The sequence below is a fragment of the Rhamphochromis sp. 'chilingali' genome, assembly GCF_963969265.1.
Source record: "Rhamphochromis sp. 'chilingali' genome assembly, chromosome: 2".
Lineage (NCBI taxonomy): Eukaryota > Metazoa > Chordata > Actinopteri > Cichliformes > Cichlidae > Rhamphochromis > Rhamphochromis sp. 'chilingali'.
Genome location: NC_137930.1, coordinates 12,813,563 through 12,841,386, shown reverse-complemented (window position 1 = coordinate 12,841,386; position 27,824 = coordinate 12,813,563). Strand labels below are relative to the sequence as shown.

At 37.9% G+C, this 27,824-nt stretch overlaps 1 protein-coding gene across 2 annotated transcripts; it reads left to right on the top strand.

The window, feature by feature from the left end:
* Positions 1-71: 71 nt before the first annotated feature.
* Positions 72-17,135, top strand: ptpn11a (protein tyrosine phosphatase non-receptor type 11a). Of its 2 annotated transcripts, none has more exons than XM_080865477.1 (16): positions 72-577; positions 2,031-2,153; positions 5,457-5,651; positions 6,034-6,226; positions 6,927-7,046; positions 7,188-7,301; positions 8,441-8,537; positions 8,648-8,727; positions 8,935-9,096; positions 10,037-10,168; positions 10,375-10,529; positions 10,608-10,675; positions 11,820-11,971; positions 12,050-12,168; positions 12,255-12,361; positions 13,921-17,135. In XM_080865477.1, the coding sequence occupies exons 1-15, from the start codon at positions 564-566 to the stop codon at positions 12,322-12,324; spliced, it is 1,794 nt and encodes a 597-aa protein (XP_080721603.1). In that variant the 5' UTR covers positions 72-563; the 3' UTR covers positions 12,325-12,361; positions 13,921-17,135. The 2 variants fall into 2 exon arrangements, with proteins under 2 accessions (XP_080721603.1, XP_080721602.1); XM_080865476.1 differs by having other exon boundaries at positions 74-577; positions 8,648-8,745.
* Positions 17,136-27,824: the final 10,689 nt, after the last annotated feature.

Here is a 27,824-nt window from a genome sequence, read left to right as displayed (position 1 = left end):
TGGTAGCGCATCTAATTACGTCACAAATAACATATGAAATGTAATTTATCTCCCTTTGCCGTGAGTACAGACAGTCAACGAACTGTTCGAGAAGCCTTCGCAGACGTTCTTCGTCGTTTACCGCTTTCGCCGCTGTATCGTAAAAAAACCTTTAAAGAGCATGCGCTGAGTGAAAGTGATCTGGCTCTTTAATTTATCTGACGCCGTTTACCGGACGGACTGAGATCTGTAGCTTTTATTTAAGCGGGTTAAAGCGACCACGAGAAACGGACGCCCAGGGTGAAAAAATCCATTACACCCTCTGTTTTGTCGCAGGTTTGGTGACGTCCAATAATCGACTTGCTGTGAAGTCTCCGGGGCCGAGGCCTAGAGACATTTTTTTTGTAACGGGCGCTATAAAAAAAATTGGTGTCGATGCTTAACTACATTTAAGGTGCCCGTTTTGACCGGATGTGAACCAATGAAGCACTTTATACTGTAACTGAAGCTTTAACGGTGGGAAACGTTAGCCAGCTAATTAAAGCTACTGCTAACTGCCAGCGAGGAAGTGAGGAACGAAAAAAATGACATCTCGGAGGTAAGCGGGGGCTGTCTGGAAAACAATGTCTGCTGATAATGCTAGCTGAGTCTGCTAACTTTAAGTGAACTCAGCTGTTTGGATCTTGGTATGTCGGTAGACAGTCAATGAGAGTTCCGACGTTTCTGGAAATAGACAGAAATAGGTGGTGTAGGGCTGCTTCATTTAGCGTTACACCGGCAACTTAAGGCAGTCTCAACTTGTTAAGTAAACAGCGCTGTAACATTTGTACAGAACATACAAAGCTAAGCTGTCCACAAACTGTAGTTACTAATAGATAAAGTTCAAGTTAACCAACTCTGATACAGCTGCTGTTAACAGATGCATCTTGCTGGATTGATTTGTTATGGTTTGAGCTGCTGTCCAAGTCAAACCAGCTGTATTTACAAATAACTGAGCATAAGACACCCCATATTGGTACAAAAATTAACGAGTCATTTTAACGAGAAAACGGGAAAACAGCAGGAGTGCATCAGAATAACGGAAATGAAGTACTTTGACGTTGTAGATATGTGCAGAGTAGGAAGAAGTCATAGCAGTTTCAACATTTTAAGTAAATTAAATTCCTTAGGTAATAAATGTAACGCGTTAAAAAGTCATCGTTAGCGAGTGGAATAAATATATTTCACATAGATGGTGCACAGAACACAGACTTCTTGTACAGACGAGAGGCAAAAGATGAAAATAATATTCACAGGGAGGCAGAGGCAGGAGATGACCACAATGGACGCATGAGTGAAACAGGCAGGCAGTCTTTTCGGGGGAGTGCAGGGTGGCAACTTGTAGAAAGAGCGCAGTCAGCCTCTGAATGTCTTTACTGGAATATACAGAGTTGGATAGAGAGGAAGTGAAGAAAGACAGAGACAGTGTGGCTCTTTTTTACCCTTGGTTCCAAATGAGTCTCATTGTCAGCAAGCATCCTGTGCAATAATACCAGAAACATTATAAGAGAGAGACAAGACTCTCAAAGGAATCCTTTATTGAAATCTAGGCAAGAAATTTTTAACAGCAAGGATGGTGATTGGAGTATAACTTCCCCAGTGGCCTTTTGAAATCCTCATTAATGTGTAAGTCATTGACACATTTAAGCTGTTTTAATCAGATTTAACTTTCATGTCCAGGTGAGCATTAAAATTAAACTTGATTGATACTTCAAAATGCCCAGATAAGTGAGTGGAGATGAAACTACATGCTTTTAGAAGAACTTTGATAATACTGTCTCTGAATAGTGGATTGAAAATTGCAAATAATCAAGTTTTAAGCAGTTAATTCATAATTTTGAACACCTCTTAGTACTATAATTGACCATCCACTCTGAGTTATGTCATGTTGTTGTTGTGCAATGTATGGATTTTTGGCAAAAAGTTCACACAATGCACTATATAATGAGTAAAAATGAAATGCATGTACTTAACAGTAAGTCTAAATTGTTATTTTACTTGTCCTCTTTTAGGTGGTTTCACCCCAACATCACAGGTGTGGAGGCTGAAAACCTCCTGCTGACTCGTGGAGTGGACGGGAGCTTTTTAGCCAGACCCAGTAAAAGCAATCCAGGAGACTTCACGCTCTCAGTACGGTAAGTGACGTTACACATGTTTGTACAAAGCACCATACTCCAGAGGTGCATCCCTAGTGTACTGTGGGATTGTGAAAACTAAACAGTGTTACTGGAGCAAACATTTGGACATTGAATAATCTGTCTGCTGATCCAATGTTTTGTTTTGTTTTTTTTGTTTTTTTCCCCTCCCTTTTAATGATCTGGATGCCTTTCTTTGACTTTATAACAGAAGAATTGTTTTGCATTACCCTTTTACAAGTTAGATTAAAATAAAAAATAAAACAAAACATTCTTGCTTGTGAAACAAGTAAGGAAACAAGGAACATACAAAGTTGACTGTCAGAGTCAACTTTACAGAGGTTTGCTTTGATATTTTGGCTATCCCTGTGGTGTGCATTAAGAGTTTTAAAAACCATTACAATACAGGAAGCAATGGATGAACTGTGATTGTTCTGCTGTTTTAATAAAATGTGCTTTTGCACTTTATAAATAATTTTTACAAATCAACTTGAGAAAGACTATGAGCTCTGTTAAGGTGATCAAAGTAAATTTTGAATGGTTGGACATTTCAGTATTGCCAGCCTTTAGGTTTTTCCTAATATTTTTTTTTTATTTTTTTTTGTGGCTTGGTCACAGATGCTGAAGGACTTTCAAAAGACAGGAGTTATACAGCATTATCCCTTCGACTGGAAGAGAAAATATAAATGGATTGAATGAGCAACAAATCGTTTAATTTTCACTTTACATATATTATCTCTTTTTATTATCTCTTTCTCTTTATTCTCTTTTTTTTTTTTAAACTAAAATTTTGCAAGAGTGAAATAATTTACTGGATTCTTCTGTTTTATGATCTGCATAAAGCAAGATTTAAGACACACTTTTTGTAGGACAGTGTAGTTTCACAGCAAAATTGTCCTACCTACTTTGCTTTCAAATAGAACCACATTCGTGGTTCTATTTGACTAATCTATTGGACTAATCAGTATTTCAGCAGTAACAGTTAGTCAAAAGACTGTGGAACTTGAATTAGGTTTTGATAAATCCACAGAGAATTATCCCTCAGTTCTGTAGGATGTTTTAGTCTATTCAGTATAATTGTCTGTTTTCCACGCTCTGCCCACATCACATTCGTTTCCAGGAGCAGCAGGCAGGTGTTTTGAGTGAACAAGCACAGATAAACCCCTGCAGCACATTAGGTACCCAGCACTAAACTAACAAGCAGTCAAAGTTGGAAACTAGCACATCTACATCTAGCAGCTTAATGGCCAGATGGTTCACTTAGGAGCTGGTGCAGAGCAAGCCTGAGAGTAAATATTAGACTTATATTTAACAGGTGGACACAAACATGACTGGAAAAGAGTAATAGCTTTGCTTGGTGTGTGAAGAGGGAATTGTTTAAGTAATAACATGATACAATATGTCTGTATTAGTTCTTTATGTTCTGTCCCTTGCAGCATAATTGGACTATTAAATTGTTGTCTTTCCTTTACAATTTTGGACGATAGTGAGAAATCCAGTATTATCTGAAGAAGGCAAGACCAGTGTTTGCTGATGCAAAAAACCCAAACAACTTTGTATTTTTCTCTTGAGGCCTGTCAAGTCATAAATTCTATTTCAAGATAAAGTATCATTAAGTCAGTTTGGCTGATGTAGCCAGTGTTATTTTTGAAACAGCCACATATTTCATCTCTACGGTCTCTCATCTTGCACCATATTTACTTCCTATGGAAACAAAACAAATCATGCTTCTCGTGTGGAAACTGACATTTCCACAAGGACGCTAGTTTAAATCAGCGTGTCTTGTCCTTTTTAAAAAAATTTTTTTTATTTATTTATTTATTTTAAACTAAGTCACTGACAGTTATTGAGCCGCATATCTGACACAAGTTCTCCTTTTTTCTATTTTCTGTGTTGATGGCAGTCACCTATAATTACTCAACAGTTAGTCTGGTTTGTATCACCAAAAAACATATGCCAATAGAAATGATACCTATGGTGTTAGTGGTACATGTTACACAGTGTTAAACTGATTATCACTTTGCTAATTTTGTATCATTTCTCGCTCTGCATCAGAAGGGCTGGAACAGAAACAAACCTAAGGGTTGTTTCAGTTCAGTTAATATAATGTCGTGCCTGTAACAGTTTCCTAAAGTTGGTGACAGTATAAAATTTTGTGTTCTGTTTGAAAGACGAAAGCTGGAGGCACAGAGTACCTCCATAGAGTAGTTTTCATTATCACCTAATGTCCTGATTGATTGAGATCCAATGAATTACTTCATCTGAAAAATGTCATAAAATCTTGTTTTGTCAGATCAAAAGAACTAATTTTCACAAGTGAGAAATACTGTGAACATCTTAATCTTGGGGATTAATCATGGTCAGATTGATTGCCTATAGCTTTCTGTACTTTCATGACGCCATCTCCTCTTAAAGCTGACACTCACAACACTGTCATTTGTAGGTTCATCCTGTTTGTTATCAAGTTACAGCTTAATGTAACTTCTGTGATTCAAGAGCTAAGAGGCAGTTTATATCCTGTCTGCAACTTTTTGCAAAGTAATCATCTTCTGTTTATACATTTTTTAAAATTAAATTAATTCAAATTAAATTAAATGAATTCAATTTCATTTATCTAGTGCCAATTCACAAGAACACCTACCTCATGGCATTTTATATTGTAGGGTGAAAACATCCACCTGCCACGATCATTTGTGAGTGAGGGGAAAGAGAAGAGTGCAGAGGGAAATGGAACAAAAGACACATATGGGAGAAAGATTAAGAGTTTAGTAATTAGTAATGATTTGAATGCAGTAGTAGTGAGTGATGAGTAAGGTGCTGAGTGCGTCATGGAAGTCCTCCATCAGCTTGTTGTGGCATAACTCACCATTAGCTCCAGTTATGTTTTCTTTTCACATAACTGGAGCTAATGGTGCTCATTTTTATTTTATTTTTTAACCCTCCCTAACCCTTTCCCCAAAACTGATTATTAAAGCTATTTTTTAAAATAAAATATTCAGTCATATAATTGAAGACAGAAGAGGGCAGTGAAGAGTGAAAAACAGACCAGTTTTGTGTGTACAAAAATGGACAGAACATGGTGGTAGAACTAAAATAATTAGAGAAAAACACGCTGAAAAATTCTGCAAATTTTATGACTTATAATATAACTTATAATATGTAACATAATATTTTGGCTGTTTAGCTTGTATCTGAGCTCAAAATATGAGGAAAAAATGGATCATAGGCCAGTTGTTCCTACATTTGTAACCTGATGATGATCTTTCATGTGATAGTAACATAAATGTTTGTGCTGTTCTGCAGGCGAAATGGAGCAGTCACCCATATTAAGATCCAGAACACAGGAGATTACTATGACCTTTATGGCGGGGAGAAGTTTGCCACACTTGCAGAGCTGGTGCAGTATTACATGGAACATCATGGACAACTGAAAGAGAAAAACGGTGATGTTATTGAGCTGAAGTATCCACTCAACTGTGCAGATCCCACCTCAGAGAGGTAAGTGTTAATGTTCATGTAATATTTTTTGTGGCAGAAAAGTTCTAAAAAAAACAAACTCCAAATGAGTTGTCAATAATTTCTGAACACCTTGTATATTTTGTATATTAAATTTACATAAGACCATTTTGGACACAGGTGTTGTTTTGTTTTTTTTTTTGTTTGTTTTTTAAACTATTTGATAACACTATAGTTGCCAGTTCAATTCACACTTAAACAGTAAGTAAGAACTATAAGCTTCAGATTTTAATGTTATGTCTTTTATCTTTGATAAGCTGTGCTTGCTTCAAGTTAACTAAGGCAGATCTTGCAGTTTACATAATATGAGAGCACATCTCTGTTACGTGATATATTCTACTACCTTCATATTTTCCCATTGCAGATGGTTCCACGGACACCTGTCGGGCAGGGAGGCTGAGAAGTTGCTCACTGAGAAAGGCAAGAATGGCAGTTTCCTGGTGAGGGAGAGCCAGAGCCATCCGGGAGATTTTGTTCTATCGGTCCGTACTGGAGATGACAAAACAGACAGCAGTGACAGTAAACCTAAAGTCACTCATGTCATGATCCGCTGCCAGGTAAGATCCAGATTTTGTACACACTCCGTGTGTTTTCCACACCTAAACTCTGCCTCTTAGTTTGTCTGAATTCTGTGCATCATGTAGCATGCAGGTATACCAGCAGCCACCCAAGTATATTTAGAAATTTAGTTTATCCTTTTCCATCTTTCCAAGGGTAGCAGATTTATTTGTTGACTTTTTTTTTTTTTTTTTTTAAAAGCCTTGCTAACCAGCTAGCCCTGGCCCTTAATTATTCTTAACTTTTGGCTGGTTAACAGGCCAGACTGGTGTTGTGGCATTACTCAGTATTACTTAGTTGCCTCTTCAAAATCATGACATGGATTACCTAGATTTTTTCTTTTTTGTAATGAAAATTTCGAGTTCAGAAGCAGAGTGCTTTCTTAGAAAATACTTTTTAATAATACCCAGTGGTATAGCTGCTGCTACCCAAGGTGGATAAGCTAGAAGTTGTGTTGCAGTCACTCATTTTCTATAATATAGAGTTTTTGCACATTACTGAAAGCAACAACATCTCAGTATTTTAAGACAAGATATTCAGTCAATTAACATACCTTGTAAAATTTCACCTAGGTCTTGAGGACTGTATACATAGATATGAATTGGTTGTATACAAAAGACATCTGTATCTTGATTCTGGTAACATAAGGCTAGTCTGTTTTTAATTATATTGCTGATGTACCTGTGTCCTTTTGCTCAGCATGACCTGAAGTATGATGTGGGTGGAGGGGAGAAGTTTGACTCCCTCACAGACTTGGTAGAGCACTATAAGAAGAACCCTATGGTTGAAACTCTGGGCACTGTGCTTCAGCTTAAACAGGTTTGACCCATCTCCTGTAGCCATGTGTTCCCAAGCATTTGTGCCTATATTACCTGCCTCAGAATCTGTTCAGTTGTAAAGGAAGAGAAACATTGGAAACATTTCCTGATTTGTTTCTCTTCTGACTCTTGGTCTTTGCAGCCTCTGAACACTACCCGTATTAACGCAGCAGAGATTGAGAGTCGAGTTAGGGAGCTTAGCAAACTAGCGGAGGCAACAGACAAGGTCAAACAGGGATTCTGGGAAGAATTTGAGGTGAGTGGTCCTACGTTTGTGTTAATTTTTATTATTCGTGTACTTTTGTATTATCGACATCTTTAAAAATGAAAGTAAATAGTCATAACTTTATTACACAAGAAAAACAACACATGGATGTGAAGTGAACTGCCTCCTGTTGCTCATGCTTTCATGCATATCTATTTTATGTGCAGACAGTTTAAAATATGGACATAGCTTCTGTAGCATTTTTATGCCATTGTGAAGCCTCATACTTGCATAGACATGGAGTTATAGTGAATGAAGTGAAAGACTTCATTATTTGTCTGCAAAGATAAATTTATAACCATAAATTAGGTGAAGTTAGTGAAAACCGGGTTCTGTTTACATGATAAATTTTTTTTGGTGTCACTATAATCAATGAATAATCATAGGTAATTGTGATCTTAATATTTAACCAAATAATTGTGATAAGGATCACCGTGGAGCCCTAATTATAAAATTGACAGCTGACTAAAATTAATAGTGTTGGACATTAACTGTAAATTAGTGTCATGGATCACAGTAGCCAGTGAAATAATTTAGCAAGCTAGCGAATTAGCTTTTCTACGTACCGTACATGATTTCAGGAGGAATAATGTTAGCAAGCAAATTGCAGTTAGTTGCAACCTTATGCCTGTACTGGCAACATACAGTAATGTAAGCTAATAAAGTAATTTGAAAATGGCAGACTTTGGAATTAGCTGACCTTTTCTACTCAAGATAGTATTTGTTTATATACGATTTCTTGTGATTTGTCTGCATCAGCGATAGTTGTATTCACTAACATTAACCAGAAGAGCGATAGGTTAAGGGTTTGAGTCTTGCTATGTATTGAATTTCCTGTTAATGTTGACAATAATTTTCTCCTGAAGGCCAAATCTCGTGTTCGCAAGGCTTCACTCAACAAATATGCCTAGTGTCGGCTAACTTCAGCTTGCCTGCTAAGGCTAACAAATAACTTGACACCTAACATAATGTGGCATGATTGTTGATGTCAGAGTATTTCAGAAACTGCTCATTTACTGGGTTATTTCCCCCAGAAAACCATCTCTGGATAAAGTGTGATTAAAAATTTTAGAAATCTTGGTTGGAAATGGCATTTTAAAATGTGACTCTCCTCTTTTTTTCCTATTCAGACCTTACAGCAACAAGAGTGCAAGTTGCTCTACAGTCGCAAAGAGGGCCAGAGACCAGAGAACAAAAACAAGAACCGATACAAGAACATTCTGCCTTGTAAGAAAATCACTCATTTTTGTCTATAAAAACCCTCCAGTTTAACTGCTCAAGGACCTCCTGAAGGGATTTTTGAGGCAACTAACTACTGATTTTATTTCCATTTCCAGTCGACCACACACGCGTGGTGCTGAAAGACGGGGACCCAGATGAGCCAGGCTCTGACTATATCAACGCCAATATCATCATGGTAGTATCCACTGTCATGGTAAACTCATGTCATCTTTGGGACACACATTGCACACACTGCATATGTATGTGATAGTATGTAGATGGCTTCATATGTCAACTTTCACTCACGCCGCTATTCATCAGCCTGTGTGATCAGTCAGTTTGTGTTCTTGTTTGCTGTATTTCTCAGTTGCTGACTGTGTCATGCTTATGTGTGTTTATGCAGCCGGATTTGGACTCAAAGTGTAATCAAGGCACCAAGGTGAAGAAGAGCTACATTGCCACTCAGGGCTGTCTACATAACACCATCAGTGACTTCTGGAGGATGGTTTTTCAGGAGGACTCTCGAGTCATCGTCATGACCACCAAAGAGGTAGAAAGAGGGAAGGTAAGCTGCTCAAATTCTTAAAATAATTAATCTAAGCAGACAATATGGTTGATTGTCAGGGATAAACACCATTGTTAACAAATTCTAAACTGTTAGGTCATTAAGCTTGAGTTAGTATTTTATTAAATAAAAATAAGTTAATTAGTAATGTTTATTAATTTGTTAACAGTTTGAAACTACCTTTAAAGTTAAAGCACCAAAACTGCATGACAGGTTTATCATGGTTCAAGCTGAAATGCACTGATCACAACTTTAACCCTGCATGTTTAGAAAATATACTTAAAAGTTCCCAGTGTCTTTAAAAAAAAAAAAACAACCCCCCCCCCAAAAAAAAACAAAGGTAAAGAACTTCTGTGAGACACTATCAACGCTCCTAAATTGACGTGTTTAAGATAAAACAAGATAGATGCCATCCCAAAAGTTGGAAAATCCTTTTACAGCAGCCAAAATGTCATACACAACCCATGAGAAAATATCTTGACAGTAAAACGACTCAATAAGTTAAATATAAAATTAGAATATAGAGCACAGTAAACAAAATAAAATAAAGATGCACCAAAGGGAACAACAGAATAGAATGCCATGCAAAAAGTTGAGTATAATACAATTAGAACCACAATAAGAAAAATGTACAAATACAAAAAGAAAAACTACAAAACTTCAAAATTTTATACAAAAGTTCAAAGTAAAGGATATAGTGTGGAAAAAGTAAAAAAACAAAAATAGTCAACTTCCTGATAACTAGCTATCTTAGCTAATATTAGCAGTAACTTCTAGTATGTGAAATTTCCATGTATGTATGCATGTATGTTTCCTTTAAAAAAATTAAAATGTGTTTAACATATTTACAGAAAATATCGACATTCACAGGAACTTCAAATGTTCTACTACTACTACTGATGAATATGTAATGTGTAACTATGTGATTGTGTTTCAACAGAGTAAGTGTGTGAAATACTGGCCAGACGTGTCAGCGCTGAAGGAGTATGGGGCTATGCGTGTTCGCAATGTCAGAGAGACGTCTGCACATGACTACATCTTAAGAGAACTGAAACTTTCCAAAGTTGGACAGGTAAGTTGTTTGTTTGTATGAAAATATACTGTGCAAATCTAACATGATGATTCTTTGAAAAAAAAAAAAAAAAAAAGTTGTTATCCATCATTGAAGTTCACTGCAATAAATGCCAAAAATTACTAAAGATGACAGATTTAAAACCTGTTCAAATCCCATGAACCCCTTTGATTATGGACTCTTTGTTTTTTGTTGTTGTTTTTCAGGGCAACACAGAACGTACAGTTTGGCAGTACCACTTTAGGGCCTGGCCAGATCATGGAGTCCCCACTGACCCAGGTGGTGTACTTGACTTCTTAGAAGAGGTCAACCTTAAACAGGAGAGCATATTGGATGCTGGGCCAATAACGGTACATTGCAGGTACCTCAAATTCCACAGTCAGAACACTTTATCATTGATAATGAAAGAGATATGGTTATTCAAAGTCTTGTTTTTCAGTGCAGGGATTGGGCGGACAGGAACCTTTATAGTGATTGACATCCTAATAGATGTGATCAGAGAAAAAGGTGAGTACACATGCACTCTGTGGCCACTGTAGCACCAAGCTCACAATTCTCCATATTTTCTTCTGCATATTTTCTTAGTCTGTAAATGCATTTCTTTTTCTTTCTTTTTTTTTTTTTTTTTTTTTTTTTTTTTTTTTCCCCAAAATTGATTTTTGTTCCAGGCTGCATACATATTAATGTCTGCTCTGAGTCTGAGCATTTTAAGTGTGATTGTGAGGACAGATATATATTTGGTGAAATAATTAAATAACTTTGTATTTAATTTAATGGTACCTGTCCTGCACTGTATCATGAATTTATTTTATCTGTCAACCTTAACCTCTGTCACAGTCAGGGGCTAGGGCTAACACTGATCTAGTCAAAACTTACTTTGGCCTAGGGCCAGTTCTTTCATTGGTTGCTTCTTAATAGCAACTACACAGTTTGTGCTTGCATACTTGCCAGTTTCTTGCCAGTACTTGAAACGAACACTCAGCAGTCTAGACGTGTGAGGATGATGTCTTATACACGTCTACATAACTCTCTGCTTATCCAAGAAAAAACACACACAGATTACATGTTTTTTGTTTTGTTTTTAAAATTCTACTAGACTTCAAAAACTTATAAGAGACAACTGATGTTTAGAATAAATAATCTAAGCTTTGTTGCTCCCTTGTCACAAAGGGTTGCTACAGCAGGTAGCTCCTCATATTTGATATTAGCAGAGTTTTATGCGAGATGAACCTTCCTGATGCAATCCCACAGAGTACTTGTATCTCCCCTTTTGCTTGCCGAGTTGTTTCATTAAAAATATATATAATTTGATCATTTCTGGAGAATGTAGTCCAAATGTTTCTGCACTCATGCCTGGATGTCATGAGTGCCTGGTCAGCTGATACCTTGAGAGATAAGGGGACTGTTATGTCTCATATTTTCAAATACGTCGAAGCGCTTTTCCAGGTTCTCTTGAAAAAGTGACCAGCTGTTTGAAGATTACGCTATTACATTGTCATCAACAAAAATGTGCATATTTGGTTTCCCTGACTTATAAACTCTATAAAGAATGGTGTTTGGGACAAGATCTGGACTGCAGTCTGGAGTCTATTTTTGACTATGCAAAATGCATTAAATTTGTTAAATTATTTATTTATTTTTCCTGGTGCAGGAGTGGACTGTGACATTGATGTGCCGAAGACCATACAGATGGTTCGTTCTCAGCGTTCTGGGATGGTGCAGACTGAGGCACAATACAGATTCATCTACATGGCTGTACAGCACTACATAGAAACATTGCAGAGGCGCATAGAAGAAGAGCAGGTACGCAGCACTTTGTTTTTTATTTTTCACCTCACTTCTACTCACACTTATACCATTCATCTGCTTTCTCCTCCACAGAAAAGTAAGATTAAGGGACGTGAGTACACAAACATTAAGTACTCTTTGTCTGACCTGACTGGAGGAGAGCAGAGCCCTCTGCCTCCTTGCACTCCTATTCCTACTCCCACCTGCACAGAGTAAGTGCCTCTTAAATGACCTGTGGCATTTAAACCCTTGTAAAGAAAGCATTGACAGTTTCTTGTTGATTTGTATTTGTTGTCAGGATGAGGGAGGACAGCTCCAGGGTATATGAAAATGTGGGGCTGATGCAGCAACAGAAGAGCTTCAGATGAGATTCACCTTTTGATACCAGTGCTCTATCAGCTCCAGGTAAATCCATGAAGAACATACGGAGAGAACTGTCATAGCTTTAAATGAGAGGAAGCTGATCTAAAAAACAAAAATACAACCAGTTCTGCTTGTCAAAGAGAAGGAATTAGAAAAAGACAGTTGTCTACAGTAGTTAAAACAATAAAGGTCAGTCTTTATAGCATTAAATACAGAGTTATTGTTAATTAAGGAGAAAACAACAAAACTAGCTTTGATTAACTTTTACCTTTTTAGATTACCTAAAAAAAAAATTAAATATTGTGTTCTAATCTTTTGTAGTTTATATATAGCTGAGAAGAAGGTTAAATTTACTGAAGGGAAATTTAAATTATAATAATGGAAAACATTTTTTTAAATTATTATTATTATTATTATTATTATTATTATTATTATTATTATTATTATTATTGTCACTTAATGCATGAGCTGACATTGTGATTAAGTAAGCACACCTCAAATATCCATGTAACATCTCTGACCATTTCTGCTAAAGACTTGTAATCTGTTTCCTTATTTGGAAGATGAAAAGTGCCAGTCCTTTTTTCTTTTCTTTCCTGCATTTTTTCATACCTACTGTTAGTACATTAAATGTCAAGCAATCAAGTTATTAAGTGGGGTCATTTGTCTTTCTCATACCTACACTGTTTCTGTTATCTGTACCTAATTGTTCTAATGCTCTTAACTATGTTTTTAAATCATTTTAAGCACAAAGACATTCCACAAGATCTTTATTCCATTTTTAGAAACCTGCACCTTCCTCTGAAAACTTAACAACTTGTTCGTCCTCACAGAGATCAGTCCTAGAGATAAAGGCTTTTGGATAACTGAGCTATAGGCTTTGTCAAAATGTTGTTGAAAACTGTAGGTTTGTTCATGGTGTCCCCTGCTGCTCTGTTTTTTCAGTTGTTAAACCACATGTAATTCAGGATATCTCTGAATCGTGTTCTAGTCTGTTAACCAATCACTACTGCATCAAAACTACGACATTACAATTTAATCTTGATGCAGGTTTAATATTCCAGGTAAGAAAATTCATTCACTTTACCTGGAAGGAGTGTTTTCAGTAGGAGAAATTTTTTCATCATTCATTCAAGTGACTTTTGTCAGTGGGATTACAATGCAGTGATTAGTGGAAAATTGCAATAGAATTAAAGTATGTAATGTTCAAAACATAAATATTTCCTTGAAGCATAAATGATCCTACACGTTTCCTATGAAACAATAACAAGTTGTACATTTTCAATGTTTAAGTGTTCCCTTTCAGTCATTTAAGAGTTAAAATGCAAATAATTAGTTTAACTGACTGATATATCTGACTAGAGAAAAGAAGCAATGTTTAAGCAGTGCCATCCAATGTTTCACCTCAGGATTGTGCTGATATGAAAATGCTACAACTGAAAATTGCCAGTTTGTCACAATGCATGTAAATAATCCTCAGTGCATAAATAACATCTTGCACCCCCCACCCCCCACCCTCCACCCCACCCCTATCTAACACAGACCAGTATTGCATCCAGACAATCAAATTAAATCAAGTTTGTTTGTTTTTTTCTTTTTAGGATCTTGATACCTGACAGTTTTTTCGCCAGCCACACCTTGAAGCCTGAGACTTGACCATAATGATATGGAACAATGGGGGAAAGAAAACAAGAACACACACACACACACACACACACACACACACACACACACACGATACGAGGGAGACCAGAAACTGGGGTTCCCCTCCTGTTCTTGCTTATTCTTAAGTGAACAATTTCCCTCTAGTTGAATTCTAAACCACTGTGATCGTCAGGAGAGCCTTTGAGAAGCCTAACATGCTAAATCTACTACTAAACCACAGTTTGGGTTTAGGCTTTGTAAATCTCACTGCAAAAAGGGCTGCCAACAGCGAGCACCCTCCTCAGAGGGAAAAGAACCTAACTAATCTTTGCTCATCTCTCATTCTTCTGTGTAATTTTTTTATTTTTTATTTTTTAATTAACCAAAGGAAAGTGAAATTGATCGTTTGTAGATGGAAGTGAAGAGTTTACTGAAAAAGGCCTGTGCCAAACCCACACATAATTTTATTCACATTTTGCACCTAGTTATACAGTCTTTGGGCTCAACAAAAGTGGGGGAAAAACTTCCAGTGGTTTTTACTGTTGATTTGTAACTACACAAATTAATTTTTCTGTGGCAAAAACACCTCAAAGAGAAACAAAAATTCAGGTTCTTGGGAGTGTAATTAACTTCTTTGTCTCCTAGTTCACGAGTTTAGTACGCTTTCATTAGGATTAACAGTGTTGGTTAATCATTCCAGAGCTCAAGCCGAATGTCCTTAATGCTGCACTTTGAATTGGCAGCATTAGTTTCAGTTAAGCCTTGATTCATCTGGTGGATTTATGAATCTGGATTTTTGGGAGGAGTTTCCTGAAGCTATGCACTTATGTTGCAAAGTCAGGATGTTGACATATTAGGACTTCAGGGGAGTCTCTGTATGTCATTTGCAGGCATTGCCATATGCTGATGGCTGCCAAAAAGATGTCTCTTTTTTTTTTTTTTTTTTTTTTTTCCCCTTTTTTTTGTAAGTGCATTTTCCCTTTTTTTTATTATTCTTTTCTTGTTAAAGATAAATGCCTTTATATACCATTGCCTATTTTGAACACCACATGTACTTAAGTTTAAAAGTTTGTTCTAGGAAGTAATCACACATCAGTTTTGGTAGTAGATAAATTGTTATGGTTGTGGTCAGTTGGATTCAGGAGCTTATACACACAAACAAACATTCACACATTTTATAGGAGAGTATTTTCTGGTCTTTCTTTTGTGTGTCAATCAAAGTGAACAGTTTTATTGGAATACTTTGACATTTTGGAGAAAAACAATCATTTACTCCAGATAATACGATGGATCCCACTCTCACATCTGTAAACTATGAAGCTATAGCTAGTAGCTATTTGTTTAGCTTAGTTTTGCTTAGAGACTGAAAACGAGGGAATGGCTATATTAAATCTACTTAAAGGTAAATCAATAAAACAAATATTCGGATTAATAGTATTTGTATACATGTTTAATGACATCACTATTCTAAATTATCTGTAAAGAAACGTACTTTCGTTCTATCAAATCCATAAAACCATGCTGATTTTAAGTTACACATTGGACTTATGAAAAGTACTTGTGTTACTTTTTCTATATCTGCTAATGTCTGGGTGCTCTTTATTCTCAGATAATAGTAATAGACACCTGGTTCAAATTGACCCGTATTCTTTTTGGTTTGTTCACTTTTACGTAACTTGTGATGTTTATTGTAGAGTCTGCATGGAGCAGCTATCAGGTCCTCCTTAGGCCCAGCCGGGTATATGAAAATTGTATTGTTATCATGTAACTTACTAATATTTACCATTTGGCATCGCATGCAAAATAAAAAAAGGGTTTTTAAAGATGTCATCACTTTTGTAGATATTCACCAATTTGATCTCATAATGGCACTACATGAGTATCCTCAGGGAAACTTGAATGTACCTTGCATTCAAGATTAGCACCAAATTTAATGGCTGTTCATCTGTTAGTTACTGAGATGATTTAAGTCTGGACTAAGGCAGTGGACTGACTGATTGAAATTGCCATCTATAGTGCAGTGCTCGAAGGATGACTAACATCACCTTGAGGAAGCGTATGGTGGAAGCGATTCTTGACTGTGCTTATACAGACTAGCCTTATGCTAAGCCAGCTTTATATTCAAAGTGCAGATATGAGAGTGGAATCTTATCAGCTAACAGTAAGAATTGAAAATGTATTTTCTTAAATGTCACTGTTTCTTTATCTTCACGATCAGCTTCAATATTAGGATAGTCACTTTTTTCAAACATGTGGCCTCAGTATTTTGTCAAGCATTGTCAGTTTCTGCACATTTGCTTACCATCACTACGCCTTGAGAAACTGCAGTTTTGCGATTGAACTTGCTGTAACAGTGCTGACTCAGAATCTCTCCTTTTGAGAAAAAGGAAGAAGCAGCTTGCCTTGTGAATAGTTCTCCGTAACCACTGATTTTGGACTGAACAGCTTCTTTCTGTGATTTAAAAAAAAAAAAAAAAAAAAAAAAAAAATCATGACATCAGTGTTTCCGGGAGCTGCTTCCTCTCATTGGAGGACTCTGCAAATATGTGGCTGCTCCACAGCAAGTGTTCTTTGGAACATCTCCCGTGTAAACGCCATCATCTGACTGAGATCTTCTGTAGTGTGGTGTACTGTATGCAGTTTTTATCGTTGAATGGTTGACTTTGTACCTGCCTAATGTTTTGTGGAATGTGTGCTTACAGTGTTTTTGTGTTGTGTGTGTGTGTGTGTGTGTGTGTGTGTGTGTGTGTGTGTGTGTGTGCGCGCGCGCGCGTGCGCTGTGACATTGTGGCTGCTGACGGCCATACTTGTTCTAAGTTACATTCTTGGCTTTGTTTTTTTTGTTTTTGTTTTTTCTCCCTGAGATGATAAAACTGCTTTCCATTTATCATGTAAGCAATTTAGATACATAGGCATACGCATAGAAGGCGAGTCTATGTGTATGTGATAGCTATTAAAAAGAAACAAACCAACTTAACAGTGCTCTTTAGTTCCACCGCCGTTCAAGAACCCATAACACTTAAATGTGAATACTTTCATCCTTAACATCCTGAACAAAAAAAAAAAAAAAAAAAAAAAGGTGATCGCAATGCAAACAAAATCTATTTTTTAAATTGTACATGAGTTCCAGGTAGAGGAGAATGTACTTAAACATATCTACTTGCCAATAAAATATACTGTATGTATATTCCTGCAGCTTTCCTCCTCTGGCATGGGGAGGAACCTCTCACAACGCTTAAAGGTTTATTGTATGACTTTCAATGCAGTTAACCATGTTAACTTCCTTAATTAACAATAAATGGCTGATAAATGCCTCATTAAGTCATTGTCTGTCTTTTTTTTTTTTTTTTTTTTTTAGCGAGAAATATTAATCTAAAATTATACTGATAGTCCAAATTGATATGCTTGGTGAAATTTAAGCACTGAAAAGTGTGATAAACTTGAGTTGGCCAAGTAAGAAGCAAAAAGGGGAAGCTGCTTTAAAAGTTAAAGTTTGTTTTGTTTCCTGTTTGGACGTTTAATCGTATACTAATGTTGATGTAGAGGTTTTGTCTTGGTGCTGACACTTGTTCACAAGAATAGTGCAGTGCCTGCATAAATGGTTACTTAATTGTCAGCTGGAAATTAAAATATCACATGGACATCACATGCTGGAACCATAAAGGTTTTAGCCTTGAGGATGACACAAACTGTTGCAAAGTTATGCTAAGCAACACTAATACAGGTGAATCTGCAGAAACATGTTCAGTTACTTCAAATTGACTTCATGCTGCATTCATCTAGGATTCTTCCATACATACATGCTGCTTGACTTTTTCTGGATCAACGTGGGGGCTATGGACGCTGGTGCAGACTTTCCTGCATGTTTCTCACACAGTACGCTGTTGTTCTCAGCTTCCTGGTCTTTGCTATTGGTTGTGACCAACTGGGATTCTGGGCTTGTGAGCTCTCATCACCTCATCAACACTCTGGATAGGTTGCTAATCTGTTGCTGGGCTAAGATGTGGCGAGAGACAATTTTGGAGTCATTAGAGAACCTGCAGTTTTTTGTCTAGACTCTCTGCTCCAGAGTTTACTGCTATTTTTTCACATATATTTAATTAGTATACATAACTGCACTGTTTACCAAATGTGTTGAAATTATGTAATCAAGCATGAACATCAATGCCAGCTCCATCCCATACGGAAAAGAAATAGTAAAAACTTATATGTGATTACTCATGAAAGTGGCCACTTTCATGAGTAAATCATATAAGGCTTACATGATTTACTCATGAAAGTGGCCACTTTCGCATTACTTTCATACATTGTTTTAGTAAGTATCCAAAACATACAAGTTTCATTATATAATTTTTCAAGGGATCTTATATCTGTTTTCACTCTTATATGCTTTTCATACAAGTTTCACACAAGACAGATACAAACTTTATAAGATTTATATATATCTTTTCCATATGGGATACTCTAGTTGAAGCATCAAATTTGCTGCTGATAACTCCAGGGTTGGTGTTGTGGACAAGACTGTTCTAAACTGAACCAGATTAATTGTGACATGAATGGAACTGCAATGCAAATTAAGTTGTACCTTAGTCATAAAAGCCATTAAACCGTCAATTATGAAAACATAATGGATGAAGAGTAAAAGTTGCGGAGCGGCAACTAACTGGAGCTCGAATGTCAGCAGATGAGCAAAAAAAATAAACATTTTCAAGTGTTCATCAAAGTGTTAGTTTGCAAAGAATGAGTGAAGTATTTAAGTTATTAAAGTCAAATCAAATCACTTTTATTGTCACGTCACATTACTGGTACACTGGTACAGCACACGTAAGTGAGATTCTTTTGTGCAAGCTTCACAAGCAACAGTGGTGTGCAAAAATACAAGAAACGTAAGAAACAAGCCGAATGTGAGAATTATGAGAATAATGTGTCGGCTGACAACTGATGGATAAAGTATCAAAGTTAATAAAGCTGAATAGTTTTTGTTATCGCTGTAAGTGGCACTGTTACAAACGGTTGGTTATGTGGTGTAATCTGTTGCAGTGTGTGAGAGAGAGTTTGTCCATGTTTTCATGATTTATGCTCATAACACACAGCTGGAAACATGCACAGATGGATTCCATTTATAGTAATTAGAGAAAATGTGTCTTTTTCAATTTTAATGTGACCAGTTAAAGAAATGTTATTGTTGGAGTTAAATGTGCCTCTCACAATCAACTCTCAAACCCCTTTTGTTGTATAATGCATGATTGGCATAACCTCTTGAGATCTTTAAGACTTAAATATTATTGTATAGGCTATAAATAGACTTTTTTAGGCTAATCTCATTTACCTCAGAGGGCAAGGCTTAATAAAGCTGACATGAGCTCAGTGCTTAATGAGTAAAACAGCTTTTAGATAGAGAGAGGGCGTGATATTAACTGAGGAGTACCAACCAAAATAACAACAAAGCAATTTCACAGTTGTTGAAAAGTATGTATTCAATTCAGCATCTATCCCAGCTATCACAGTATGGGAGGGCAGGTCGCCAATCTGTCACAGGAGCAGATTACTTTAGACAATTTTAAAAAGGTCAAAACAGTCTATCTCATTGGAAGCAAAACATAAAGAAATGAAGGGTGATTTAATACTTTTTGCACAATTTTTTTTGCACAAAATTTCTGTTAAGCCCTGATCAGCTTATTTAATCTTTTGAATTTTGGGTCATGACATATGTCCAACATCCTCCTGCAAATATTTCTTCTGTGGTCCCATTAGCAATTGATTCTCAGTTAAAATAAGCTTAGTTTAGCTGTAATGCACAAATTATTTAATTTACTGTGTGAAGAAAGATTGGTTAATAAAAAGCAGCAAAAGATATATATATTTATCGCACAGAAGAGAGAAGTGAAATGACAAACCGCTGGAGAGTCACGGACAGCTCAGAGGGCAGAGGTATCATGTCGGAGCTCTGTCAGTTTCTAAAGATGTTTGTACAGGGTGTGAAGAGAGAGGCTGCAGAGGAAGAGAGCAGCAGCAGAAGCCCCACTCTACCAAAGAAACACTTCAGACTGTGAAGCCTTTTCTGGAGAACCTATTTTCTCAAGACTTTAATAGTTTTAAGACTTTGGCACTGCTTCTATGAACTGCGTTGGACATTTGTCGCGGCTGTGACTGGAAGTTGAACCAGGCACATCTATTGTAGAGCCAACTGTAAATTGGTGCAAAATGGACTAAGGATCCATAAAGACAGTGCCAAGTGTAAATTATCCTCTGCTGCATGTTAGCCATCAACAAGAATTAACAAAGTGGTAAGTATTATGTAATGTTTAAGGTTGTCTCTAAAATGATGTCCGAAAATGTTGGAAAACATCTTGAGGTTTTAACTTTTATTGTTGCTTTTCTGCCTTTTGTTTTAAATGCTTTAAATCTAAGAGCTACTGGCAAATCTGATGAGGGTGTGCCCACACATCATCTAAATCACAGAGCTTTAGTCCCTCTCGTACTTGTTTGAGTTTTGGGATCAGTCGCACCAGTTCATCCAATGTGATGGCACTAATAGACAGGGAGAAAATAATACATGAATTCAGTCTGAATGAAGACATCATGCCAAATATTTTTTGACAGCAAAATCTGGAACAAGGTTGGGTTTGATAGTTTTAGTTATAAAACTATCTTGAACTATGAAAAGTTAAGTGTGACCTACTTAGCTCCCACTGATTTTGTTTAGTTTATGTTTTTTGTTTTATGCCAGCTTTTCATTTAAAGGTTCCCAGTTCTGGTCTCTTCACTGTGCTGTGCTCCACCACTCCTGCAACCTAGAACTGGTCTAGTAACTTTTATATAGTGTCTTACAGTGACATATCTCTCAATCTCTTTCCCTAAATATTCATTTTTATTTTCACTATATACGATGTAGGTTTAGATTTTCCCTCCTAAATTGTGATCGTCTCCGCCAGTCGATCTGCTGCTTGTGTGTGTGTTTTTCTTTGTGTTTTTTTTTTTTTGGGCTCCTCCTTTATGTCTATGTGTGTTTTCCAGTGTGCCAGTTTATGGGCGTCATCAGGCCAGAAGGTCTTTCCCACGCTGAAGCCAGCCACACCTGTCTTCCATCTAGATTCCAGGTGCTGCTGATCACTTTCGCAAAGTGGTTACTAAACTGTTTGACTGAGCTTGAGTCAACGCTGGATCGTTCAGTTACTGAGTTAGTGAAGTCCCAGTTCTGAGTGGAAATAGTCTGTGTGTTTTTGTGAGTTCACCAAACTGATCTCTACACCTTGTCTTGTTAGGAACTTGGAGAGGAGTGTGTCATGGGATTGGAGCATTTGTAAATATCAAGTGTTGGAGTTGTTTGCCTGTCACACCACGGAGCACGGAGCGGGAGTTGGGAGCACGTTCACGGAAACCACTTCTTTGAAAGCTGTTTCACGATTGTTTACATGTCTCACTGTAAATCAAACGCACTGTCTTTGATTGGAAAGTCCTGCATTTGGGTCCTGTTCTCACCACGCACCTTGACATAAATAATAAACACTTTGATTTAGAAACTGCATTTTGTGTTTAGTTGTGTTATCATTGTCTAATATTTAAATTTGTTCAATGATCTGAAACACTTTTTTACACCAATGTATGTACGTAAAAGTTCTGTTCAAAAACCATCAACAGAATCATTCCAACAATGTGAACCTGAAGCTGTCACTGCAACTCTACTAATGCCCAGTTTGTAACAACAGACATGATGCCTCATGCTACAAAACAGCCCTAAGAGATGCAGTTAAATGCGGCCTCAAAGTCCGAAAACACACACACATATTGACCAATTGGGCAAACTTGTCGACACTGTTCTTCAGAGGATAAAGTGCTGGTGCCGTGTTCCACCACCAGACTTCCAAACAATGTTGCAGAGATGTGCCAACCAGGAAAGAACAAGAGCCTTATGGCCATTTTCAGAACTTTTTTTTAAAATTGTAATTCTAAGAATCGTTTGGCACATGGTGTTTTGGAAATGTAAATAATGATCAAATGATAACTACAACAGCAATAATAATAATAATAATAACATTAATGGTACTAAGAGTTATATGATTACTACATTTTTAAGAATTACTGGACTACATACTTCTTTATTATATAGACTATATAGTACATAAAATCAAAATTTGCATGTTTTATGTAACTGAAATGTTTAATTATGTGGGTTAAAGAAAATATTACAGTTACAAAGTATATTTATATTAAACATGTCTATACTTACTGCATTTGATGTACTTTAACCATGCGGAATGTAACTCCTGCATTTGTGTAATTATGCCACCCCACTTGATTTCCATGCCACCCTAAGAAAATTTCTTTAGATCTGCCCCTGGTAGTGGATGAGACCTCAGAGATGATGACTAGGATTGGAACATCTGTCAATCAATATGGTAATGCCCATAACTCAATTATCCAGGTGGATGAGTTATAAAAAAGTTGATCCAACGTGTTGGCCCTGGAGTTGTTATAAAGGAAACTATCCTTAGAGGCTAAGATTTTGTTTGATGTCATGTCATAAAAATGCTTTTTAAATCCTGTAATGATAGACATTTCAACATGAAAGTTTAGAGGGGACTGAATCTCATTTGCACCCAGCCTCAACTGGTACCTAGACGAACTGCAGTAAGGCTTAATTTTTCATCTCCAGAGGCTGCCCTTTGTTTCCACAGTGTTGCAGATGAATCAGAAGAAGTGCAGTGTCTAGCGTAAAATTACACACAATTAAAAAGTGCTTCATTAAACACAGTCTAAATAATAAATCACCTAGTTCCTAATCTGTTTAAAGGGTTCCTTGTCTCCTTGCTCCTGGGTGTCTTTGCTCACCCAGACGCTTCTCTGACATCTCACTGACCCGAGGCCAGGATGACAGCTTCAGAGCATGCTGTTGTGACCAGATGAGACATGCTAGACATGTTATTTTCTTCATTTCATACAGCTGAGCAGCCAAAAATACTTCTACTTATTTCTGCCCCTACAGCATTTTTACATTTAGCCATTGCCTTGACAAAAAGTCTTAATGTAAAAGTCGTATATAATGAAATGCTGTTATATATTAAAATACTTTACATTGTTAGCTGAGGAACAAAAGCCTGCTGTTGCAACATAAAAGCTGTTTTAAAAAAAACAATTTTTTTTTTAACAAAGCACAATGATTTTCATTGATTCTAGCAATGCTACTATGTAGCTCCAGCCAAGATAACTGTCACATGTAAGGTGCAAAACGTAGCACAGCATTATGAAACTACAGCAATTAAAGGTGTTGTAATAAAGTAGACAGGAGTACCAATGTTGTTTAAGCAAATGTTTTTCCTTCTTCCAGCCAGTAAGACAGTGCTGTGATCACACAAATATATGATCTAATATATGTTCTTCAAGATGCTTTTTTTCCTTCTTCTAGCCATGCATTATTGACTCAATGACCCCTAGTTGCTGCTACCAATTTGGAAAGTTTCATTTCATTCAGTGAACGGTTTTCATTTCGCTCATATGTATGGCTGTGTCATTTTACAACACACGAGCTCACCATTCAGTGGCTGGCCAGCGTCCACAATATAACTTTCAAACACATGTGTGAACCCCAGTCACCACACACTAGACAGAATGTGCTTGTGAAGCAATTTTTATTGTAAATGTAAAACTTTACTGGTACTTCTCAGCTCCAGTTGGACAGCTCTCCAGCTCTCTCCTGCTCTGGTCCCAGCGTCATTTAAATATGGGAGATTTTGATTACTGGATTGTCCACAGCGTCCCTGGCAGCCTGCACAGCCCTGCTTTTTGAGCCTGACATATCACCCCTCCCCTGCAGCAGAGCCAGAGATCACACCTCTGCCACAACATGGTATATTCGTACACAAATCAGACATGCATGAACAATGGTCCAGTAATGTGATGTCACAATATATTCTGCTTCTTCAAAGTGGCAAACAAAAAACAGAAAATAACACTTATTGCAGTTTAAATTTTTCTAGTTGTATCTCTCTTTATATGAATTGCCTCTTTGCCCTCCCTCTTTCTCGCTAGGTATTTCAGTGTAACACTCAGTGATGGAGGGAGACATACTGCCTGATTCCTAATGAAAAATAATGTTACTCTTTCGGGACAATTTGAGTTCTGCTACAAGACACCTTTTCAGATCGCAACCACACATTCACAGGATTCAGTGCATTACCAGATACAATTCATTAGGGGTATTTTATGTTGCTACTAAGTTGTTAATTGGTTATGACATCTGTGCTGCAGACACACACACACACTTACAGGGATTCTGGCATATAGAGCAAACCATCAAGAAACTGTACAGTTTCTGGGCCTGGCGTCAACTGTGTTTATTACCAAAGGTGATTAATGACATTACTAGACAGAGACATGCAGTTTTATTCTGGGTAGGCAGGCAGTTATAAGCGCACACGCAGACACACAAACACACAGGGTCCACACGTCATTGACCTTAAGCTCTCAGCATGCCCGGTCATGAATTTGGCATTTATCTGTCACTTGTAATTAACCATGGCTCTCTGTCTTTTCCTTTCTCTTTTTTTTTTAATGACATAGGTTTTTCATTCCTCTGAATTTTCCTCTACCTTCCTAAATTTAACTTTGACTAAGGATAACTGCATTGTATTTGAATTTATCTGATAAACTATGATTAACGTTTTACTTAACCCCCCAGCTCTAAATCCTGAAAAATGAGGGTTGTGGCAATAATACACGCAAGTGACAGAATCATGTTGGAACCTCTGCCTCAGAGGCTTCTGTAGATGAAAGGATATTTTCAGAATCTCCCGAAGTAAATATCAGCTTGGTGGAAGACCATAATAGTCCCAGGCTTTATTAGTCAGTCACCGTGCTCTCGGAGCCAATGTGAGTGTTCCCATTTGTGAGCCACATGAAGACAAAGAATGCTGTCAAGTGATGTTTCTGCATTCAGCAAAAGCGGTTAATATTTCTAATATCAAAATACAGCCTGAATATCAAAAGACACATCCTCTAGTAAAGAGAGGCTGGTTTATTTCAAACCCCACCATAAAACTGACTAGCTCAACTGTGACTAGTTACAAAAAATTACAAGCAAGAAAAATAATAATAAGTCAATCCATTTAACTTTTCCTCTATTTTGGGGGGAATTTGAAGAAAGTAAGCAATAACTCAAATCCCATAAATTTGGTGAGTAATGTGTGGTTGCAATGCAGGTACCTTCAGTCCAAAAACGTTTGACATTGACGTCCAAGACATTCATATCAAACAATTTGGTCCACTGCCTTCTCTCCTACACATCTATGTGCCTCGAAAGGTATATTATCAGGACCAACAGCCTTTTATTTCTTAATTACTGACATGGCTTAAGTGTCAGCTTTCGGGGATCTACTACTCTTCCCTGCTGAGAGAGCTGTGCACCCAGGGGTGGCAACTTTCGAGCCCACCTGTAACTCATTACCGGCAGTAAGGCAGCAGTTTTAAGGAGCAGCCCGGACCTCCACTCTTTGCCACATTGTCTGCCTTACTATGGCGGTAAAATTGGCTCTGGCTCTCTTGTGTTTTCCTTGAGTTGTTTTCTGAGTAGTTGTATGTTATGTTCACAGTAACAGTTCACAGTAGTGGCTTCCTGGTTCACCTTCCACGCCTTCTCAATACTCACCTAGTCAGCCCTGTCGCTGCTCAAAGGCTGCTCATCAGTAAGGACGCTCGCTTTTGCTTAGCTGTATAATCAGAAGAACACTCACCTCCCCTCCTGTTTCCTGTCCGCTATCTTCAGCAGTTCCGCTCAGAAGGACGTTTCTCTCTCGTCTTCCCGACATACCGGACCTTCGCCCGCTTTCCCCCAGAGTACCGCTCACCCTGGTGTCAAGTAAGCCCCCCCACACATTCCATAGTGCGATCACGTTCCCACCGGGGAAGTGCACATCACTAACTCCTCTCTCTCTCCCTTTCTCATTCCAGACCCGCCGTTCCGCGAGAATCGCCGCGTTTATATTCACTGTGCACTAGTAGATAAATTCACCTTTGCATTGAATAATTTTGAATTCAGTGTCTGCTTCTGGGTTTATTCCTGTGCTGCCTGTGAAAGTACGATCTGGGCAGACATGGACCCAGCAGACTTACTCTGGACCGCAGTGAAATCACAGGGAGTTTTATTAGGGACTCATGAGCAAGTGTTGCAATATATGGATAAGCAGTGCTAGGCGATCAGTGGCACACAGAAGGAAATGTACACGGTCGTTAGAGACATCCATGCCGCACTCACTCCCGCAACTTCGGCAGCCTCTGCCGGAGCCGTCCTAGTATGCAGGATACAAGAAGTTGCAGGAGTGAGTGCGGCATGGATGTCTCTATCTTCAAACCTCGTTTGAGGAGCCAGTTGCACTAGCCCTTTGCATCGATAATCAATTGAGTGAAAGAGAAGCCGAAAAGGAACCCAGAGTTGGTGACCCTCGGTCAGGGCTCCTCGCCCCACCAGTGTCTTTCGCGCTGGAGTCATTAGAACCGCCCAGCCCTCTACCTTGTTACCAGGGGAGCCTGTTGAGCCCATGCAAATCAGGCAATTGAGGCTCCCTCTGGAGGAGAGAGAGATGCATTTTCGCGCTCAGGAGTGTCTGTACTGTGTTCGCCCTGGGAATTTCATTGCCGCCTGCCCGCCTGCCAAAAAGCCCTGGCTGGCAGTAGTTTCAGGGGTACTGGTGGGCAGCTCAGGTTAGTCTAAACCCTGCTTCCTGTGAGACTCAACTAACTTCAAACCTCTCACGCTCTCCAAGCCTTCGTGGACTCTGGTTGTGAGCAGTTTTAATAGATGGGTCTACCCCTCAGCTGGCTCTCCCATTGGTGTCCCTTGAACCTCCCATCCCAGCCTTGGCCCTCAATAACAAGGTTTTTGCTCACATCACTCACAAAACCAAACCCGTCCAGCTTATCATATAAAGCAAACATCGGGAAACTATAACCTTCTTCACATTCCCATCCCCAGACACTCCACTTATCCTCACTTTTCCCTTGCTTAAGAAGCACAACCCGCACTTGTACTGGACTACGGGCAATGTATTTAATTGGAATTTAACTTTTGATTCCCTCTGTCTTTATCCAGCTCTGCCTTTGACTCCCAGTTCCACTAAGCCCACGGACACAACCTCTCCCGATCTCTCGCTCGTTCCTAAGGAGTATCATGACCTTCAAGGTGTTTTCAGTAAGGAAAAAGCACTCTCCCTGACACTGCATCAACGCTCTTCCCTCCAGCCCAGTATAACCTTTCTTGGCCGAAGAGGCCAAGAAAAATATATTGAAAATATGGAAAATGGATATGGAACAATTCTTCCATCTTCTCAACACACTTTTATTTTTTCTTCCACGATTGCCAAAAATCACAAAACCCCTAAACAAAATGGAAAAAAACCCCAAAAACCTGTGACTGTCTTTTACCCTTAGCTCAGGTTGAATTAGACTCCAGGCAAAACATCTGAGGTCTCTATCCAGAAGATCAGAGTTCTAGGAACAATTAATATACCGAGTAGAATTTCAAAACTCCCGTCCATTATGTAGAGGATTTGAGCTTGAGAAGGACACACATACTACCAGAGCAATTTTATTTCTTGTTGACATGTATGTTTATAATATCTTCCACCAGCCTTACAGTTGGTAGATGACCTACTTTACCACCTCTTTACAACCAAACCTGACTACTTTAGATTTTACCTTCTGCATCTGGTCTAGTTATTCCTTCAGCACTTTGTACTTATATTCTCATTCCTCTTCTTTCTGATGTTTGTCTCCATTCGGATTGCCACATCTATCACAACTGTACCCTTCAGCTTGACATGCTTTGTTAAGGACAGGACCCAAACGCAGGACTTTCCTGGTGAACCAC

What these genes read in the sequence shown, in the direction of transcription:
- ptpn11a (XM_080865476.1), top strand. An exon ending in GACTTCACGCTCTCAGTACG is followed by an intron (nt 2,154 to 5,456) that starts GTAAGTGACGTT and finishes GCTGTTCTGCAG; the next exon opens with GCGAAATGGAGCAGTCACCC. An exon ending in CCAATAACGGTACATTGCAG is followed by an intron (nt 10,530 to 10,607) that starts GTACCTCAAATT and finishes CTTGTTTTTCAG; the next exon opens with TGCAGGGATTGGGCGGACAG.